The sequence below is a fragment of the Camellia sinensis genome, chromosome 15 (genome assembly GCF_055761805.1).
Source record: "Camellia sinensis isolate YWXY chromosome 15, ASM5576180v1, whole genome shotgun sequence".
In the NCBI taxonomy this organism is placed as follows: Eukaryota; Viridiplantae; Streptophyta; class Magnoliopsida; order Ericales; family Theaceae; genus Camellia; species Camellia sinensis.
In genome coordinates this window covers 29,626,922-29,648,805 of record NC_138975.1, presented here as the reverse complement: position 1 = coordinate 29,648,805, position 21,884 = coordinate 29,626,922, and the positions used below count along the sequence as shown (strand labels likewise).

At 37.4% G+C, this 21,884-nt stretch overlaps 1 protein-coding gene and 1 long non-coding RNA gene across 2 annotated transcripts; one reads left to right on the top strand and one right to left on the bottom strand.

The window, feature by feature from the left end:
- The first annotated feature begins 243 nt into the window (after positions 1 to 243).
- LOC114284403 (uncharacterized) lies at positions 244 to 2,728 on the top strand. Its single transcript, XR_003636889.2, has 4 exons — positions 244 to 331; positions 735 to 783; positions 1,206 to 1,459; positions 2,124 to 2,728. It is a non-coding gene; the product is annotated as an uncharacterized LOC114284403 (long non-coding RNA).
- Positions 2,729 to 7,077: 4,349 nt separating this feature from the next.
- LOC114284411 (ethylene-responsive transcription factor WIN1) lies at positions 7,078 to 8,164 on the bottom strand. Its single transcript, XM_028227311.2, has 2 exons — positions 8,008 to 8,164; positions 7,078 to 7,873 (listed from the first exon to the last, which is right to left on the bottom strand). Exons 1-2 carry the CDS (start codon positions 8,085 to 8,087, stop codon positions 7,390 to 7,392), a joined length of 564 nt encoding a protein of 187 aa, XP_028083112.2. The 5' UTR covers positions 8,088 to 8,164; the 3' UTR covers positions 7,078 to 7,389.
- Between the last annotated feature and the right edge of the window lie 13,720 nt (positions 8,165 to 21,884).

The window sequence follows — 21,884 nt, the reverse complement described above, 5'->3', positions numbered from 1 at the left end:
AAATTATACAAATTGACTTGAAAGTTTTAGATATGTGTAGATTTAATAACTATTCTTTCTTGATGGTAACTGAGGTTTATTTATTATTTACTTTATCATTAGGACTACACTAACCTTGGAAAGGAGGAAAAATATGATAGTGTCTGACAACTGCTAATCCTGCTGTCGATGACTTCATTAGGAGTCCCACTCTTTCATTCTAAGTTGCATTCTCTTTTTATTATTAATTTTTTTTCTTTTCGCAGATATGTGATAGGTTTATTAACCGTAGGATGGCGCATAAGTTCTATGACAAAGCTCTAACGATTGGCCTAAAAGGTTATGCTCAGTTGTATGTCTGCATCACCCTATCATCAAGTCCTTTTTTTAAAAATATAATTACCATAAAAAAAGGGAGGGGTGACCATTGGTTCAATGGTAAAAAACCTTGGCCTAATAACCTTGAGGTTGTGGGTTCAAGTCTCGGGGCAACGGTTTTGTACATTATGCCAAAGGTTAGGTGTGTACCCAATCTTTCCTCTCCCAAACACATTAATGTGTACTAATTGGGCGTTGTTTTTTTACCTAAAAAAAGGTGGTCTTATCATATTGAATTTTCGTATTTGTGTGTGTTTCTCAATGCAGTTATCTTATGTATTGCTTCTCTGTATCTCTCTTTCTCTTTTTTTTGTATTGTCATCTCTTGAGATTTTAGACTGTGTTTCTTATGTTACCAAATCTGAATTTCATTGTAGGCACCAGACCGTCATATCCCATCTTGCAGATTGGGAAGGCATTGAAAAGGTCATATGTGTTCTCTTCTTAATCTGTTGCTATAGCTTCGTCTCGTCTCATTAAGCAAACAGTAATTCTACAAATAAAATTAAAGAAGCAAAAATCTTGAGGTTAAAAAATTGTTATCGGGGCTTTACTGAGGATAGCGTAGTTATCTCGTGAATAAATATGAATTAGTGTTGGTATGGAGTCTCCCTACACACCTATTAGGAGATATATTATCCTTCCGAGTTTTCTGTTGTAGAAATTGTATGCAATAAATGAAGTCCTGCATTGAGGAAGTATCCAAACAAGTTGTGTGTTAAATTTTATGAGATACACTGTTGGTTGATAATCTATGAATTGTTTGGATGGTGGTCCATTATTAGAACTTAGAAGCCTCCCATTTATACTAATATGAACTCATGGTTCATTTTTTGTTGTGTTAACAGTCACGTTCTGTTCGAGACTTCAACAATTATGCAACTAGAGTCCTTGGAAAATATGAGGTATAATCTTTTGACTTATTGTCACATGCTCAAATTGTTTGCTGAGGATATTCACTTGTTTCCCAGACGGTGGATGCATATTACAGGCACAACAGTAGCACTAATTTTGTGGGTAATGTAATGGTGCCACTTCTTTGCATCAGTGCTCTAGATGATCCAGTCTGCACAAGAGAAGCCATCCCTTGGGATGAATGCAGGTATGGAGTCTACAGATTTTCTTGTTTTAAATTATAGATTATCTTAAAATCCTTTGTTTTACTGTTTCAAATTCTAATAATTGGGAAGTTCACCTAAAATATTAAAGTAAAATTCAAATAATCTATTTTAATTTCAAGAGAATTATGCACTGTTTCATAGTACATGATCTTAGTGAAGTTGCACAAAACTCCCATGTTTTAGCTGTTTGGCCCAAATGGACAAAATTGAAAATCTTCATGCTTTTGGTATCATGTACACAAATGCATCCACATGGGTTTTGGGTATTTCCTTGTCGGCCGCTTCACTAATTTTTGAAAGTAAGTAGCCCTCAAATTAGAATTAATGGGTCCACAGAACATTGCAAGAAGCTATTGCATGTCTCCATAAAAAGAGGACTTGACAGACCTCCAACTCAGCCTCTTGACTGAAGTTAGATTATCTATATCAGATAGTTGGGCATCGATGGTCCTCATCACTTTTTGGCCATATTACTTTCAAAGTGTAAAGCTATTCTTTTCTTTTCTTATTATATATATATATATATATATATATAGAATGCTTAATAAAAAGATGAATTAAGACAAGAAAAAGAAAAAAGAAGCAGGAGCAGACAATCTTGTTGCTCTGTTGTGCTTGTAAGTGAAGGATTTTTGCAAAGTGCAGTTTCTCCAATCCAATAGAGAAACACATCAGAATAAATTCCCATGCCCTACCTTGTTTTTGTTCATTGCATGGTTTCCTGATGGAAATCAAAAGCTTTCATAGCAGTGACTTGAGCTTATCTTTGAACGATTGGAAGGTTGTTACCTGTAGTTAATGATTTCTACATTAGCCACTTCCCTTCACAGGAAGGGAAAATTAACAAATGCAAGTTGTTGCATTGGGAGGGGACGAACTTGGTAGTTGCAGAAGGCCAAATTGCATCAAGGGATCCCAAGTCAAAGGTGCATCATGTGACTCTTGGACCTTTATGTTGGAAAGTATGGGTGAACCACATAACAGTCAATGTGCCGTTGTTTCGTTCTGCTCATGAAATGTATGATCTTCAAGATGCAATAGGAAGTACAGTTGCATGACCTAGTCAATTCATTCTTTTGGACTAAATATTAGACTAAGTGATTTACAATTTGTAGTTATACTTTTTGGATGTTTAAAGTCGTATTTTAGAGATTAGTGAATCTTATGATTTGAATACTTTTTTTGATTTGTATGTTTGAGGTTGTTATTAGCTTGATATGATAGAAGTTGAGGATGAAAGTTAGTATGCAGGTTGTTTGGTGTATGAATATGAGATTTTTTTGCTTACTTCATAGTTGTTGTTTCTGCTTGGTTTGTTAACAGATTGCATTTTATAAGCAACTGCCTACATACTATTAGGCAATGTTATATTCCTGTATATATATATATATATATATATATATATATATATAATATTAAAAATAACTTTCTACGGCATGCAAAATTATGCCATGAAAAGTGTAATGATTTATGGCATGTAAGAAAATGTCGTAAAAGATTATATACGGCATGTAAAGTATGTCATAAATATATTAAAAATGACCTTCTACGACATACAAATTTATGTCGTGAAAAGTGATGATTTATGACATGCAAGAAAATGCCGTAAAATATTATATATGGCATACAAAGTATGCCATAAATATATTAAAAATAACTTTCTACGGCATGCAAAATTATGTTATGGAAAGTATGATGATTTATGGCATGACAAAAATGTCGTAAAAAGTTATATACGACATACTTTGTATGTCATTAATATTTAATTCGTTACTTTTTACAACTTTACCTGTATGCTGTAAATAATGCTCAACTTTCCACTACATGTCATATAACGGCATTTGTGTGCATGCCGTGAAAGATTTTTTACGGCATGCATTGCAAGCCGTAAAAATTCAATTTTGTTGTAGTGGTTTGTGATTTTGATTATAAATTTTTATTTTGATTTTTAGTTTTTTCAAACAGCCATGGAGAAATATTTCAAAAGAAAATCAAAATTGGAATCATCTCTTCCTTAAGAAGAAGATGATAATTATTCTTCCGCAAAACAAAGTTGCATAGAAATCAACTTAGTAGACCTTCCTGCAGATCCAGGACTACAGCCTCGGATTATGGACTATAATGCTAATGATCGAGACCAAATTCGTAGGGCATATCTACAAAAAGGTCCTTGTCAACCTTGTAATCATAATTTTCCACAAAAATCATTTGGACAAAAACTTCGGCTATTTAATCAGGCTTGATTTAGTGAATTTTCTAATTGGTTGGAGTATAGCGTAGCAAAAGATGCAGCATTTTGTTTGTGTTGTTATCTTTTCAAACCTGATATTGGATATCAAGCTGGTGGTGATTCTTTTGTTGGTGAGGGTTTCTCAAATTGGAAGAAAAAAGAAAAAATTCAAATACATGTTGGAGGTCTCAATAGTGCTCATAGTCAAGCTTAGAGTAAATGTCAAGACTTGTTAAACCAAAACCAACATATTCAAACGATTTTTTTCAAACAATCTGATCAAGCTCGAATTAAGTATCGAACTCGTTTGAATACCTCCGTTGATTGTGTCAAAATTCTTTTAAGACAAGGACTTGCATTTTGTGGGCATGATGAATCTAAAAATTGAAGTAACCAGGGAAATTTTCATGAACTTTTCAAGTTTCTTACTGAACATAATGAAGATGTCAAAATGATTGCATTGAGCAATGCTCCACAAAATCTCAAGTTGACATCTCTTGATATTCAAAAAGATATTGTAAATGTAGCCGCATTTGAAACTATTAATGTGATTATTAGAGATCTTGGTGATGCACTTTTTTGTATTTTGATTGATGAAGCCCGTGACATATCAATCAAGGAGCAAATGGCAGTTAATACGATATGTTGACAAAAAATGCCAAGTGATGAGCGCTTTTTGGGTATTGAGCATGTTGCTAATACGAATGCTCTCTTACTCAAACAAGCTATGGAAAATTTATTCTCCAAACTTGGATTAAGTATTTGCAGATTGCAAGGTCAAGGATATGATGGGGCTAGTAATATGCAAGGTGAGTTCAATGGTCTTAAAACACTTACACTGAAAGAGAATCCTTGTACATATTATGTTCATTGTTTTGCTCATCAATTGCAATTGGCACTTGTACATCTGGCAAAGAATCATAATCAAATTGCTTTACTTTTCACTTTGGTGTCTAATGTAGTGAATGTTGTTGGAGCATAATGTAAACGCTGAGATATTGTTTAGGAGAAGCAAGCTGCAAAAGTTGCTGATTCACTTATTATTGAAAAGCTATCTAGTGGGCAAGGCTTAAATCGAGAAACTAATCTTAAACGTGCTGGTGATACACGTTGGGGTTCACATTATGGTACTTTAGTCAGCTTGGCTAATATGTTTTTAACAGTGATTGATGTGCTTGAAATGATTTCGGAGGATGGTACAAATTCAGAACAACGAGCATTGAAAAATGTATTATTGGATTCAATTCAATTATTTGAGTTTGTGAATAATCGGTTGTAGAACCTAATGGGTACTGAGTGGATAAATGATAGCTTGGTTGTCTACATTGAGAGAGATAGTTTTGACGGTATTGACAATGATACTATCATGGAAAGATTTCAAATGACAAAAACTCGTCGGGTCAATTGTAAAAGTTTCAAATTAAAAACTTTTTGTAACGAATTTTAAATTTTTAATATTTAATATTAGCTCGAAAAATTATTATTTTGTGATTGTTATTGATTTGGAAGGAAAAATTTTGAGATTATAATTAACAGGTGCCCCTTATATTAAATTCCTGGCTCCGCCACTAGCTAAACTAATTGATTAGTGTTATACAAATAAAAAATTTATATAAAATTTTAAACCATAGTTATATAGTTCATTAGTATGACTTCTAGTATCAAGAATATTATTATCTCATATTTTTCGTTAATATTTTTTTTTTTAAATTCTGCTTGTAAATTATTCTTTTATCCAAATATATGAATATCAAAACAACAGTACAAATTAATAGATATTTATAACCATGCATATAACACTTCAAATGTGTAGAGAGAGAAGTTAAAAGAAAGTTAAGAAGGCTATGATGGAACCTAATTCATTTATTTCTGGATCCCACACAATCACAATGATACAACTAATATATATATTATACATATAAAAAATAATATATAAGCTTGTATTTTAAATTTATTTTTTAAATTCAGTAATATATTAAGAATATCATTGGATGATAATTAATTATTAAATAATTATTTTTTTAACATTTCAATATAAAACAATACTCCATCTGTCTCAAAATATTAGTCCCTTATTTTATGTTTTATTGTCCCAAAATATTAATCTCTCTTCAAAAATCAAGTACAAAAATAATATAAATTTTCTATTTTGCCATTCTTTTAAATTAATAAACAATATAAAAAGTATAATTATGGCATTGATATTCTCAAAAAATGTATTATCAAAAGGGTAATTTTGAAAAATTATTTTTTTTAAATGTAATAATTATACTATTAAAAAAAATTAAATTTTTTAAAAGATATTATTATTTTGACAGAGGGAGCACTTTCTTCTCTTTGATAATACAAAGGCATTTTTACCGGTAACTATTAATTTTCACATACAAAAGAGTCGCACAAAACTTTTTGGTCTGAACCAAAAACACAAACACGGCACTTGACAGTGACTGCGCAAGGAAGATACTTAACTAGCTCCCATGTCTACGGATCACTTATTTTTCTATTATTATTATTTTTTTTTAAATTGATATTCTGCCCATTTGAACCGACAGACCAATTTCCAGGTCTATTTACGAATATCTCAATAGGATGAGTATGGTTGAAATTGATATGAATTGGAATAAAATTAGAATCAATTTGTTATTTGTAGTTTTTAAAAAATTAAAATTAATTCAATTCGTTTAAATAGTAAAATAAATTCAAACCTATCCATTTACATATAGATTCGATCGGTTTAAGACTACGGATTTATATAATTAAATAATAAAAAAATATAAAACATTTTAATTTCATAAAAATATAAACATAGTATCATATTAGTTCTATAACAGTAACATGTCTTTCCATAATAGTGATATATTGTTTTACAATTTAAATGACCATAAAAAACTTGTTCCATCATAAGTATTTAGACTATTACAAATTAAAATTAAAAACCAACAAATAAAAGCAATAAAAGAAAATACTATGCAGATTTAGGTTTCTGTTTAAGTTTTACATAAAATAAGAGAAGATACTATGCGGGAGTGTGTAAAATATAAATATAAATTATTTGTATATGGTTCACATATGTTCCAATTCGAAACCGTGAGGTTCAATTCGGAATCGATTCGTAGATTACGAATTTTTATTTTTTCAATCCAAAACCAAATATTACAAATCCAAAAAATAATCAAAACCTATCAATTAGACTACAGATTTCACAAATTTCTTACTCAGTTTTATATCGCAATGGGACAAAGTATGGACTGACTCTAAAAAAAATTATCTACGAGCACTTGATCGGTAATACTAACACGATCAGATAGCTATCGATATATCCGATCAACGTGATTTTTTACAAACATATAGTATTCGACGAGTTTTACATATTGAAATGGTTCCGATTAGCAAAACGGGACTCGCGGTGGACCCACACGAGCCAAATAACACCTTCCAATTCAAACCCAAAAAGGAAACAATCATTTCCTATCTCCTAATCAGCCCCTGCTCTGCCAGACTGTATGAGTTACTTTACTAACTTCTCCTATACACTTATTTATATAATTTTTAATACATATATTTTTTTATAAAAAGTCAAAAAAGTTAACTTAAACATCCATATTTTTTTTTGCTCAACTTTTAATTCAAAAAAATAAAAAAATACATTTATTTAGAACACCTCAAACAACTCCTAGGTCATCAATTCCTGTTCAAGAGCTCCTCTATCATTTGCAAAGTCATCCTCTCCTCTTTTCCCAACCCATCTCCCACTTCCGCCGCCAGCAACGGCGGCGACTCTTCTGGCGTCTTCTCCACCGCCGGCAGGTCCTGTTCCAGCGGTGCTGGATCGACTTTGTTGTCAAGGTCCACCATCATGACCCAGTTAGAGTCGGAGCGTGACCCGGCTCGCTTTTGCCAAACTCCGATGTGGGAGTTATCCGGGTCAAGCCTCAGGCAAGTGAGAGATGGCGACGGAGACTTACAGCACTTCCGAAGCTTCGTGCTCAACACCGACGACATTACTGTCCACGATGCTGGGCACGTGTCATCCGTGGATTGGCTGGCGGTGGTGATCGGAAAGTTTGTTTTGGCGTTTCGGCCGCTCATGAGAGTGGCAGCCTCGTCGTAGGCACGCGCCGCCTCTTCAGCGGTCCCGAAAGTGCCCAACCACACCCTCTTCTTCCTGCAAATACAAAATATAAATTCACAAAAAAGAAAAAAAAAGGAAGTGAAGTGAGAAAAATTGTCAAGAATGTGTAATATACAAATATATAGTAGACATATACGGTAAAAATAGATGGACAGAGAGGTGATCACAGTAAAGGATGGCGAATCTCAGCGACCCAAGAACCCCAGTGGCGTTGCCTGACACCTCTGTACTTCTTTGATTGTACCATTTTGTTTTTGTTTTTTTTTTTGTCAGAGAGTTGAGAGAGAGAGAGAGGAAGCAGAAATTACGGGAGATGTGGAACTCATTGCCACTGTGATGAAATATAAAGGGGGGAAGCTGGCTGGCAATGAGAATGCACCAGCAGTACATACTCCAAAAAATTTGGGACCACAGCCCTGACTAGCATTTATTTTTATTTATTTATTTATTTTTCATGCACATGGGTTAAATGTTTGTTGTTAATAGTGGCAGGGATAACTGTATCAAATTTGGAGTATGTACTGCTGGTGCATTCTCATTGCCAGCCAGCTTCCCCCCCCCTTCATATTTCATGCACATGGGTTAAATGTTTGTTGTTAATAGTGGCAGGGATAACTGTATCAAATTTCTATCTGTAAGGTTTGAACTCGAAATGTTACAATTGTTACATAATTACTAAGTGAAAATTTGCCTTGCTAGCATTTAGCTAGTAAACATATAGAGAGCTGTTTGATTTTATAATACATCATGTTTCGCGATTTGATTTTTTTGGCTACAAAAATAAAATTAAAAAAAAAAACTTCATAAGTCAAATTATTTTTTTAAAAAAAAAAAAAAAAAACTACTCAAACATGCAAGTCATACATATCAATAGTTCAACTTTTTTTACACAATTTAAAAAAAAAAAATCATGAACTTTTTTAACTAACGAAAAAATTATCAAAAGTTTTGAAAAGACCCACATTTTAGCTTATTTCAAAGGTAGTCCAAAACAACTCAAGGTTATGGAGTGTGTAGGGTTCACTGCTGGCCAGCCAGAGACCGTCACCGGAACAGAGCATCATTCCATGACTACCGGCAATGGAAATGTACAAGCAACGAACCAACACCTGAAGAAGCAGATCTTTTGGAGAGACACCAACGAAAAATCGACGCCCCTATATCAGGTACACAACCTCTTCCCTGTTCCTTTCAGGAAGCCATAGCCTTTCCTTTCCTCGTTGCGTCACTTTCTAGTCTCCCTCTTTTTGCCCTTTCTGTTGAAGAAGCTCAGGGAGATTCAGATTGTAAGGACGCAAAACCCGATTTAATGATCCCTATTATTTCCATTTTGGAGGAAGAGAGGCTCACTGCAACAAAAACCATCTTTGGCAACGTTTTTTTAGCAATCAAACAAAAATTTAGTCGCAAAAGATACATAATTGGTGACTGAATAGTTATGGTCTCTAAAAACTGAACTTTTGGAAGTGAATTTAATTTTTTGGTCACTGTTGAGTTTGGCGCCAAGTGAAAATTCTGCGTGGGAGCACTAAAAAGTTTTTGCTAACCAAATTAATTTATGGTGACGGAAATTTTAGTTGCCAATTGTATTTATTTGGTGACAAACATTATTTAGTTACCAAAAATCTGAATAATATTTATGGTAACCGAATTAATTTGATCACTAATAAATTATTTGTCTTTGTCCTAATTTTTTATTGCTAAAAATAGTTGACTGAACATTTTGGAGAATAAAGAAACAATTGACCACCACTTTCTCCATCTCATTTTCTCACTCCATCAGAAACGGCACAGCACAGGTATGCTCTTCTTCTTCTTCTTCTTCTTCTTCTTCTTTTTCTTCTTCTTCTCTCTCTCCCTCTCCTTCTCGGTCTTGCTCTCTCGTGCCGCTGAATGCGAAAGGCACAGTAGCGCTAGGTGGCGCCGATCGTGACCCTCTCTTTGGGTCGCTGCCCTCTTCTCTTCTCTGTCTTTGATATTTTGAATGCATTGGAACTATATCTGATCTTTTCGTCCTTTCTTCTATGTTCAATCCAAGCCCTCTGTTGTTTTCTTATAGTTATCTATTTGATTTTCTTATCCATTCAATCTAAAGATTGTGATTTGATTTTCTCAGGAATATGTGTATGTGTGTGTGCGCGCGCGCGTGTGTGTGCAATGTATAGAAGTAGATAAGTAAGGATGAGATGACAGAGCTTACCATCAAGGCTTCGACAACTATTATCCAGCGAATGAGCTATCGGTCCCTCTGTTAAACTCGACTCGGAGCCTGTGAGTTCTTTGTATACTCTTTGATTTTCTTGATAATTTAATCTTAATGTGAGTTCATGTATAAATATTGCTTATATGTTTTATTGTTAGTTTAGTGTTCTGCCTGAATTGATAGATGATTAGTTTGTGCTTAGGGTTTTTTTATTGGCATTTCTCTTTTGTTTCTTATGGAATCAGATTCGATCAAAATGGGTTTTGGTATGTGCAGGAATATGTTTATTGAGACATGGGTAAAGTTGGGCAGGGGCTAAATTCATTTTATTTTTTTGTTAGATTTGTTTGGGTTATGGTTATTGGTATTGGAAGCACACGTAGTTTGTGGTTTTTATTATTTATTTTTTTGTTAGATTTGTTTGACTTTTCAAAATTATATATTTATTTATTTATTTTGGATCTTACTCTTACATAAGTGCCCACGTTGTTATTGTTGGGTTGGGTCTTGCTCACCACATTGACACACATCACATGCACTTGTTTTTTTAATCCCAATCCTAACCAAATACTGATACACAATTTTTTTTTTTGGATAAATACACACAACTCTAATTATGGTAAGGTTAAAACTCTAAAACCTAAAAGTGTATGGAATTCTTTATTGTTTTATTTATTCATAGTACTTGTTAAGTATCTTCGTATTTTCTGTCTCACTTTGTTACTTTGCAATTTACCGACTCGTGATTCACCATATTAGGATCACACAACACAGATTTGAGACCACACTACAATCTTGGCGCCTTCTCTTCATTGTTTACAGGTAACTTTTTTTTTTTTTTTTTAACTTTTAAATAAAAATTATGAGTATTAATTTATAGTTATTTGTTAAGTTTTGATTTGTAAATTTTTTTGATTTGTTATTATTTATGTTAAAATAAGAGATTTTGATATGTTAAAATTATGAATATTAATTGGTGGTGATTTATATTAAAATTAAGGATTTTGATTTGTTGTTGTTTGTGCTAAAATTAGGGATCTTATTTGTGCTAAAATTAAAAATATTAATTTGCAGTGATTAATATTTAAATTAAGTTTTGTTATAATTTGTGCTAAAATTAGAATTTTGATTTGTTGTGATTTATGCTAAATTTAATTTTTTTAATTTGAATTAAAATTGGAGATTTTGATTTGTGGGGGTTTGTGATTTTGATTATGCATTTTTATTTTGATTTTTAGTTTTTTCAAACAGCCATGGAGAAATATTTCAAAAGAAAATCAAAATTGAAGAGATGATAATTATTCTTCCGCAAAACAAAGTCGCATAGAAATCAACATAGTAGACCTTCCTGCAGATCTAGGACTATGGCCTCGGATTATGGACTATAATAATGCTAATGATCGAGACCAAATTTGTAGGGCATATCCACAAAAAGGTCCTTGTCAACCTCGTGATCATAATTTCCACAAAAATTATTTGGACAAAAACTTCGGCGATTTAATCAGGCTTGGTTTAGTGAATTTTCTAATTGGTTGGAGTATAGCATACCAAAAGAAGAAACATTTTGTTTATGTTGTTATCTGTAGACACCCCATTTTGACCGCCCTTAAGACTTGGGCATTACTGATGGTTTACTTGGTAATGAAAGACGTGCAGGGCAAACGGTCAATTTCTTCGGCGAGAGGAGAGTCAAATCTAAACCTCACACCCCATTTTGGACCAAAGCTATTTTGAATGGTTTTTAAACCTTAAAGTCCTCTCTTTCAAAATATTTTTGAAATAAAGTTCCTACGATGTTCCAAGGCTCGCATTTTGTTAAATGTTGCGCTTTTCAGTAAACCGAGCAAGGACAAAATGGAAATGAATGAAAGAGAGAGATGAAATATTTGAAAAATCTTTCAAAACACCTTGTTTAGGGGTTTGGAGTTGAAGAAAAGAGGAGAAGAGGGAAGAAACGAAGTTGGAGAAGAAGATGGGCATGAATCGTTAAGAGAGAGTCGAGCAACTCTCGCTAAATCAGGCCTATCCATTTGAATACTTGGATTTCAGATATGATGCCACCACCGTTGGAAAGCTTACTTCTGGGGCTTCATTTTTCACTTAAGAATCTCCTAAAGCCGAGTTCGGATGGGGGAGATATGATTGGTTGAAGTTGGGTATCATTTTGGTTGGACCGAAACTGAGCAACCTTTACTAAAAGAGAGATATCTCTTAGCACACATGGAATTTTGATGTGAGGCTTGCATAATGGGAAAGAAGACTTCCGGGGCTACAGTTTAGGCTTAAGAATGACCTAAAAAGGAGTCCAGATGAAGGAATTAGGCTTTCTTCAAGTCAAGGACCAGGACTGATTTTTTCCATCGGAATCTATGGAAGTGCATCGGCCACAATTTGACCTCATCGGCCATAGGTCGGCCAAAAGTGAATCCTATCAACCGAAAATGATGGCCGGTTGGCACCAAAGATATCCAGTCGACCAGAAGTGTCCAGAAAGCCCAGAATTAGCAGATATTTCTTCTCTAGTTGTTTCCAGTTTGTTCCACCTGTCTCAAATTAGATATTTTCGACCAAAAGCTTTGCATTGCTATATATGAAGCCAAATATCTCATATTCAAAGATATAGAACTTCCTAAGCAAGTTTGAGAGCTTCTCTCACTAAACTCCCTCTCTCTTTACAGAATTTTCAGAGGAAAATCTCTGTCTCTCTCTCTAAAGCCTCTCTCTCTTGCCCTTTGGTGCATAAAAGTGCATAGAAGTGGAGAAATACAACTCCTTTGCCTAAGCATCCTTCATCAAAGTTGCATATCCATGGGCTTAGGTCTCTTGGAACTGGTTTTTGGACTGATAGAAGGTCATTTGAGCCAAGAAAGAGGCCCTTTTGCTGCTGTGCTACAAGGGTAAGCACCTCTCCTCTTTTGTATTTGTTTTGCACACTTACTTCACCACCTTTGCACACTAGTTTGGGGCTATTTTTTTGGGTGGTGTTGAACTACAAAAATCTCTATTTTTCCTTTTGTTTTTCAGTCCTAAAATTCTTGGTTTGTGCCTTGGTTGGCTAGGGGGTTGTCCTCCTTTTTGCTCATTGGCTTGTAAGGCCTTGTGAGCTAACTTTCAAACTTTTCAAACAATATCTTTTTGGCCTTAAAACCACTGAATTCTAGAGGAATTTCAGTGGTAGAAAACTTGCTTTGAGGCTCAAAATAGGAGGGGGTTGTCCCCCCCATCCTCTTTTCTTGTTTGCTTGTACTGATGGCCCTCCAAAAGAGCATGCGTTTCTATTTCTTGAAGGCTTTGTTAAGGCTCATTTTTGTGGCTTTCCAAACCTTCCATAACTCTGTTTTGGGCTATCTTGCTCACTCCATGCATGCTTTTTACACTTATAGTGTAATCCTTGCAAACTAGCCTTGTATGCTTAAGCTTTTGGCTCATCTTTCTAGCATGTGTTGGCTCCATTCTAGCATGCTTTTGGTCATTATTTAACATGCCTTGACTCTGATTTTAGTTGGTGAAGTCATCTCATGCTTGGCTTTGGTAGGTGTAGTGTAAACATGCTCATTGGCCTAGCCTGCTTGATGTTTTGGCCCTTCATGCTAGCTTGTCTTGGCTATACTCCATACATGTTTTAGCATTATTTTGACATGATCTAGGACTGTTTTGATTGTTCTTGGTCTTTTGAGGCTCGCTTTGTATAGCTATAGTGTATTTGGCTTTGCTAGCCTTGCACTTTAGGCCCCCTAGCATGTCATATTTGAGTTATTTGCATGATATGGCATCATTTGGTTGGTAATTTCAGATCATAAACTTTTGCCATGCTCTCATGTTTATCACTTTTTAATTGTGTTTAAGAGTTGTGCCATTATGCATTGTTTGTGAGCTAATTCGGGAGCCTATCTTTCTTGCCATCTTTGTTGCGAGTCCAACATGTTTTTTTTGGTACCATTTTGACCTGCCTTAGGTCTGTTTTGAGTGCTTTAGGTCATTTGAGCATTGCTTGGTATGGTTGTAGTGTAAAACTCTTGACTAGTTTTGTATTTCAAGCCCTTTTGCATGCTTTATTTGAGCTATTTGCATGATATGGCATCATTTGGTAGGTGATTTCAGAGCATATTGCATTGCCACACTCTCACATTTTCCACTCCTTCAATGTGCCTGAGAGTTGTGTCTTCATGCCTTGTTGGTGAGCCAATTTGTGCGCATGCTTGTCTAGCCTTTTGAGCTTCAAATTCCAACATGTTTAGGCCATTATTTTGATGTGATTAAGCTCTGTCCAGAGCTGGTTTAGTCCATTAAGCATTGTATTGCATGGTCCTAGTGTAATGCTCTTCACTAGTTTCAACGCTTAAGTGTTCTAGCATGTTGTGCAATCGATGTTTGCATAGTGGAGTCTTGTATTTCATGCCACTTTAGCACTGAAAATCTGCCATCCTCCTCATTTCTTCACTTTTGATTTGTTTTAAGAGTTGGTTAGTCTTGAGTTTGAGTTTAATGCAAGGGATTGAGACTTATGCTTAAATGGCTTCAACCCTCTTTTGAGGGTTACTCCTAGTCAAAGGCATTGGTCTCTCCCATGCCTTAAGCCATTCTCTTTAATAGACCTCTCTCTCATTAGAGGACTCTGATAGTTGGACAAGTTGATTAATGAATGGATTGGTAATGTTAAAATGTGTAAACAAAATCAATCAAGTAAAATGTGCCAAGATAAGCATGTTACATGTGTGCATTGCATTGTGTTCAACTGGACGTTATGTTGAACACAAAGTGAATTGGTCCATTTCATACTTGAAGTGATGAAAATGGGCCAATCCCCTTTGTCTCCATTGCCTTTGATTATCCATGATAAGGTGATGGCCAAGTGTCTCATTTGTCATGCATTTATTGACCTTGTGCAATTTGGCTCCTTTGGCCATCATGCATTGAAATACGCGATTGATGGTCTGAGGGTCGAGAACCATACTCCCTTGAGTTCATGACATGATAGGAAGGGTGGTTGTGCACACATTGCCTTGAAAATGCATTGCCATGCTCTGTTTGTCCTCTGCTGCAGCAAAACAGCATTCTGCAGGAAGATATGGCCGGCCGGCCATCTTCAGTGCCGATCGACTAAACATTGTTGGTCGAGATCCTCACAAATGGTCGATGACCAATTCTACATAGCCGATGTTCCTATATTTTGGCCGGTGACATCCCACAGTGCTCAGGGAGTGGTTCGGAAGCATCCTTGGGACTTGTGCAGTTTTCAGAGGCGTAAAACAGTGCAAACAGAGGCGTAAAACAGTGCAAACAGAGGCAACATGTGGCATGGCAACGGGTTTCCGAGCGAGGCGATCGAGCATGCATCATTCAATCATTCCGAGGCGGAGCTGCGGCGGTCTCTTTAGTTTCATAGCTTAGTTAATTTGTTTAAATTAGTTAAGGGTTTTGTAATATTTAATTAGCTAGGGTAGTTGATTAATTATTCGATTTGTATTATTTATTTGGACCCTCCGTCGAGAGGGTAACTTTTGTAATAAGTGTGCGTGAGTGTGTGAATGTCTTCCAAACCCCACGTCTTTCTCCCTTTTACTTATTTTCAATGGTTAGTTTTAGGTCATGTTTCAATTAGCATCCTTATGCTCGCATGTTTGCATCATTCATCTGTATTGCATGCACTGGGCTCGGCGCATCATACTAACTGCATAGTATTTCAATTCCAACTTGAATACGTGTATCGAGTTGTCACATTTCACATGCCATTGCTAGATTAGCCGAGCCTATTCTAGTTGCATTTTTGCATGTGTTGCATTAGCCATCTTAACATGAACTAAGATCATGCATTTGATTACTAACTAGCTATTGTTTTGGCTCAGAGTACTAGGTAAGCGTTTACGCTTTAGCATACCGCATGTGTGTAAGTGTTGCCATGATAGCATGCTTGCCATGAGGCTATTTGTTTATGTGATATAACTGCCTAAATGCCTATGGTTGAAGGTTGGACTACCTAAATTGGAACAATTCATTGAATACGAGTTTTAAGCCCACTCTGCGGGGTGGCAAAAATCATGTTTTCTAAGCCCACCCGAGGGTGGTAAATCCACGTCTTAGCCTACTTGCGAGTAGCACCATCAAACCATTTTCAAATAAACAAACATGAAATGTTTTGCCCCAATTTAGGTGATCCGACCTATACTTGTGTGTTGTGCGCATCACATAGTAATTTTAGGCTAATAACCGGAATAAGAACGCATATGTTTTCAGAATAAAATATCATGCTTAGTAAAGGCCGATCTTCGATCGGGTGAGCGGGGGTGCTCATTGCATGACCTTCCCCTCTCGTACCCAAGTTCCCGAGCTGAGGCAACTTTGGTGATGACGGGCACGTGGCCTTAGGCAACGAGTCAGGGTTTCCTAAATTCTCCCAAAATAAAATATTTTAGTGGCGACTCTGTATCTGGAAAAGCAGTCCATGTTTGGCACTTCTTTCTTAAAATCAGTTTTTCAAAACGATTTGCCAGATTTGGACTCTTTGGTGATTTATCAGTCTTGCATTGCATTTTGCGAGATCAGATTAAGAACCGTGACATTGGAGTCTAAACTATAGTAAGCCCAAATGAACAAAACGGGATCCCTCCCCCGGGGACGTTCGGGCGCGTCTACACTTTCTGACGACTCTGTTGGGGATTTAGAGAACTTGACTCGAACTCGTGATATCTTGTTTTGATTACACTTTTGCGTTTCTTTGCATTGCATGTGCATTGGTGCGCCTAGGACACTGTGTTTGCCGTATGCTATTCCTGAACGGTTTGCCGGAGGCTTGCTTGGAAAAGTGTGCCATAAGGCTGACCGGTTGCGGGCTCTGCCACGACGGGAACACAAGTCTTAATTTTTGCCAAGGCACCCTTTTTGACTATTCGACCTAGTGCATATCGGAATCCATAGTGACTATTCCAAACTAGGACACGTTGGTTACCCGATTATTGGTTGTTTGAAACCACTGTGTGCATAGTGAAACCCTAGCTCCTGACAATAGGACAGGGAAACCCTACCCCAACATAGGGGTGTTTTGGCTCTCACTTGCTTGCTATGTGCTTTTAGAGTTGACCTCTACAAGGAATGCACGTATCAGTTTGCAAGTCTGGGTACCAAGCCTGTGGGCATCAGTATTTGGGAATCAGTTTTACCAGAGGGTATCAGTTTACAGGCAGAATTTTGGATAGAATTCAGTAGAGAGTGCAGTCATTCAGTTGTGCTCATATTTGTTCTGGTAAAATCAGGTTGAGATGCTGTCTGTTTTCTCTTTTGCAAAGTAGTCTTGGAACCATAGCTTCAGAAGGCTCCAATATCCCCCGGGTGCACTGGACTTGTATTGATAGACTTTGTCAGGTCAGAATTGGTTCAGAAGTAACCTGTGTTTGCCTCACCCCCACCGGTTACAAGACGAAAGAGGTTCGGGCAGAATTCACTAGTACAGTTTCTACAACAATCATCCTTCAGTTCACCCGGGTCTAGTCTGGTTTGGGAATAGTTGCCTGCATTCAGCTTAGCACAAGATCAATCATCCATTCCCATGGGTCAGTATCCCCCAGCCAGTGTGGAAGAACAGATACAACACCTACAACAGACAATCGAGGCACTGCAGCAGGATGCAGTCCGCCAGGCAGAAGTTATGGCTCATCAGGCCGAAATGATAACCCGATTACAGCAACAATAGCCACAGTTGGCTACGGCCTCTGTATCTCATGCACCTCCCATGGGTAACCCGACACCCGGAGCCACTGCCCATACTGTTAATGTCCAAGAGACTTAGGATAATCCAACCATGCCAATCCCAGAACAAGTCTCTAAAGCTCCTGTCCACCAAAGCGAAGCTCTATTTGAATTTGAGGTTGATTCAACTGCACTTAAGGTCAATAAACTGGAGAAGTTATTCAAGCGGGCACAAAGAGTGAACTCCATCCTGGATTTAGAGGACAAGTATACTGAATCTGTAGTTACGTTACCGGAGCGGTTTAAAATGTCGCGTATCGACTGCTTCGATGGCTTTGGAGACACAATGGTGTACCTCCACCTGTTTTCTAATATCTTGAGGCCAATGGGTTTGACTACAGCCCAGAAGTTGTCTCTCTTCGGCCGAACCATGTCTGGGATAGCCGTAATTTGGTATGCAAAATTGGAGGACTCTGCGAAACAGAACTGGGAAGAGCTGGCTGAGGTCTTCATTGCTCAATACTCCCACAACACACAGATCGAGGTCACAACTCGTGATCTCGAAGTCACCCGCCAAGAGCCAAAGGAGGGTTTCTCAGAGTTCGTGACGAGATGGAGAGCAAAGGCCTCAATGATGACTACAAGGCCTTCTGACAAAGATCAGATCAGGATGATTGTTCGGAATCTGCATGGCAAGCTACTGCAAAGGATGATTGTTCTACCTCTATTTACCTTTCCAAACCTTCATGAAATGGGGGTTCAAATCGAGGATGCCATCAAATAAGGGATTTTTATGGAATAAGATAAGCCTGTGAAGAAGAATGTTGGTCGCAGTTCCAATGCTACTACTGATGGTAGCACAACTGCGAAATGCTCAGAAGTAGACACTATCACCACTTCCCTCAATGGCCAAAAAACAACCACTTCAAATCGGCCCCAAGCCCGAAAGTTCAATCCTCTTTACATGAGTCTCTCTCAAAGCTTTGAAAAAGCTACGAGAAGAAGGGCACCTAGACCTCTTAGAACCCCAACCCCTTTCAAATCCTCTTCCACCAAGATATGACCCAGCTAAATACTGTGCCTATCATCAACAATACGGTCATGATACGAACCGTTGCATCCGCCTCCGTCATAAGATTCAGAATCTTATTGACAAAGAGACCATACCTCCACCTAAAGGACCTCGGGCCAGTACTGACCCGTCATCTCTGCATCTCAATCAGATCCATATATTGCCATCCGACTACAACCCCAGCATATACATCACCCCAGCCTACCTACCCAAGCCTAAGGTGTTCATTCCAGAAATCATGGACTGGTGCATGATGGATGCACTTGAACCCCAATCATCTCAAGCCCATGAGCCCACTACTTCTGAGCTGATGAGGATGATCAAAGATCTTTAGAGGACTATGGTAGATTTGGCCTTTGGGATATTGGCTTTGTCATCGACCACATCACATGCCAAAAATTTCATGCCAAAATGCTCCCCAATCTTGGGACGGGCTACATTTGAGGAAGGCCAATCCCTTGGCAAAGTGAAGGCGAGTGAAAAAAACAAGGTAGGGGCAGGTATTGGTCCCCATGAACACCTTCAGTGGGCTTTTGAGGCTTTGAAAGCCGAGGGACTGAACAAACAGCAAGTGCTCGCAGTTGTTGCAAAAATTGTGGATGACACTTTTGTCGCTGAAGTTGAGGGCAGTTTGAATCAAGGGGCAAGCCGAGAAAAGGGATGTCGTGCCAGAAACGTTCCTTTCAGCTCCAATCCTACACTCAGAAGAGATCATCAAACTCAATTAGTACCTGCCAATCCCTTTGTTGGTACATCCAACACTCTACCAACCTTGAAGTACCCATCCCGAGGCCAGAGGGTCTTTCAGTCCCTCTACAAGACTTTGTCCAAAACTCTCCAAATCCGTATAGAAAAGGGCCATCTCAAACCCCTGGAGCCACGGCCATTACCAAAAAACCTTCCTCCCTCCCATGACCCGGCTAACTACTGTGCCTTCCATCAACAAGCTGGCCATGACACTAACATGTGTTTTCGTCTTCGCCACAAAATATAAGATCTGATTGACAATGAGGTCATCATCGCACCAGGCTCTGTAAAGTCTATTGACACTAGATCAGTGAACTTGGGGGATAATGTGATCATGTGATCGGGGGATGAACCACCTGTGGATGGCGCTCATTTTACTCCAGATATGGTGGATGGCACACACTGTTTTGAGCAATGTGCAAATGCTGGTTATTTTACATTCTGACTTGGGTACTAGGTCTGTCTTGTTGTGATGTATTGAGTCAGTCTTTTTGTACTGAGTCAATTGCGTCTGTCTCATTATATCAAGTCAGTCCTATTGTGTCGGAGTCGCGTGATTTCGGGGGTGTTACCTCGGACATCATTATCTTTTTTTGTATTTGTCCTTTACACTCTTTCTTTTGAGTCTGTTTTTGTCTTGGAGCCAGTTACACCAAAAGATCTGAATGAAATAGCAATGGTTTTTCACGTTTTTGTGTTTATTTCTGCCTTGCGCCAGTTGTGCCAGAAGTTTTGAATAAGATGGTAGTATTTGACTGAAAACTGTGCCTTTTCTGTGTCTTGAAGTCATTACATTGACCTAAGTTTTTCAAAACTTTTTGAACACTGTGGTGAAAACAAAGAGAAAGGAATTTCTCGGGATTTACAAAAAATTGATCAAGTGAGAGAAAGAGAGGCATGCTAGGCCCTTAATGAATGAAATCATGCTTATTAATATGAATACTAAGAAGGATCTTGGCTTGATCCAGATTGATTCTACATTGTCTTCAGCACGACCGACTAGTCCCTTTCTTAAAAGATTTGAAAAAAATATGTTGCGCCGTCCTGCGAAGACCTGTGTGGAATTGCTCTTAAGATTATGCAGCATAGGATCGCTCTCAGCCTCGAGACTCGACCCCTTGCTTTCAAACCTTGAACTTGGATTCAGAATGTTCAAAGGTTAATCATGATGTGAGGCCTGTGTGGCCAGATTTGAAGCAGCCCACGAACTAGGGGCAAGAAAGTCAGATCAATAAGATCAGATGTTATCAAAAGGAGCTTGCGAAGCTGGATAAGGAGCAGCCCTTGAACTAGGGGCACAAAAAATGTCAGATGTGCTCGAAGAGTCAAAAATTGGGACATTGCTTAAGCTAATGAAGACTGGCAAGAATGCCAAAGCCCAGAAGGGAGGAAAGAAGAAAGTATTGTTGAAGGACAACCGAGTTCCTATTCACAACACTAGGGGCAAATTCAGCCCCCATTGGGTGGACTTTTACATCACCAGCGAACATCAGCCATTCTCCTGGATTCAGATGGCTTCGAGATCTTAAAACCATTCGGCATGGACAAAGCTACACTTTTACCCTTGAGAGGCTCACTGTGCCGAAAACCTAGAAGGGCGACTCAGGCAAAAGTTAGAGCAAGAAAAAGCAAAAAGAACAAAAAAAAAAAAAAAGAAATGAAAATGCAAAAAAAAAAAAAAAAAAAAAGAAATGAAATGAAATAAAATGAAAAGAATTGAAAAGAAAAGAAAAACATAGTTCGCAAGGTTAAAAACCCAGAAAAGGCGGCCTTGGAAAAAGTTAGAGCGCAAAAAGAGAGGTTAAATACACGAGTGTACCTTGACCCGGAACTACGTAAGGCTTGATTCTCATCTTTGGGATACGTAGGCAACTTCATTCTAAAGTCCAGCCATAAACACTTCAACTTCAACTGTCCTGTCCATGAGATTGAACGGGTCATCTTTGTCTGCGCTGTATCCAAGAGTTCGGTTGTGACCTTCATTATGAGAACTGGTTACAGTGTGCTGCGGTACTATTCAAACAAGGGGTAACTTTTTGTTGCCATTCAGTGTGCTGCAGTGCCATTCAGGCAAGGGGCAATTTTGCATTGTTTTGGATCTGAGGTTGTGCATCTCAAGAGTAAATTCTGCGTTGGTCGAGCAGTTGCCATTTGTAAAAATAGTTTTTGAGGATTTTTAATGAAATTGACTAATTCTCTCGAAAATTATCCCATTTTTCCAAAACTGGACCATATCTTGGACCCAAAAAGAGAAAATTTTCAGTGCTCATAGCCTGACTTGCATGATTTCAAATCAAAAGTTGAACAAGTATGTTAATCTAACTCTCATATTGGTCAAA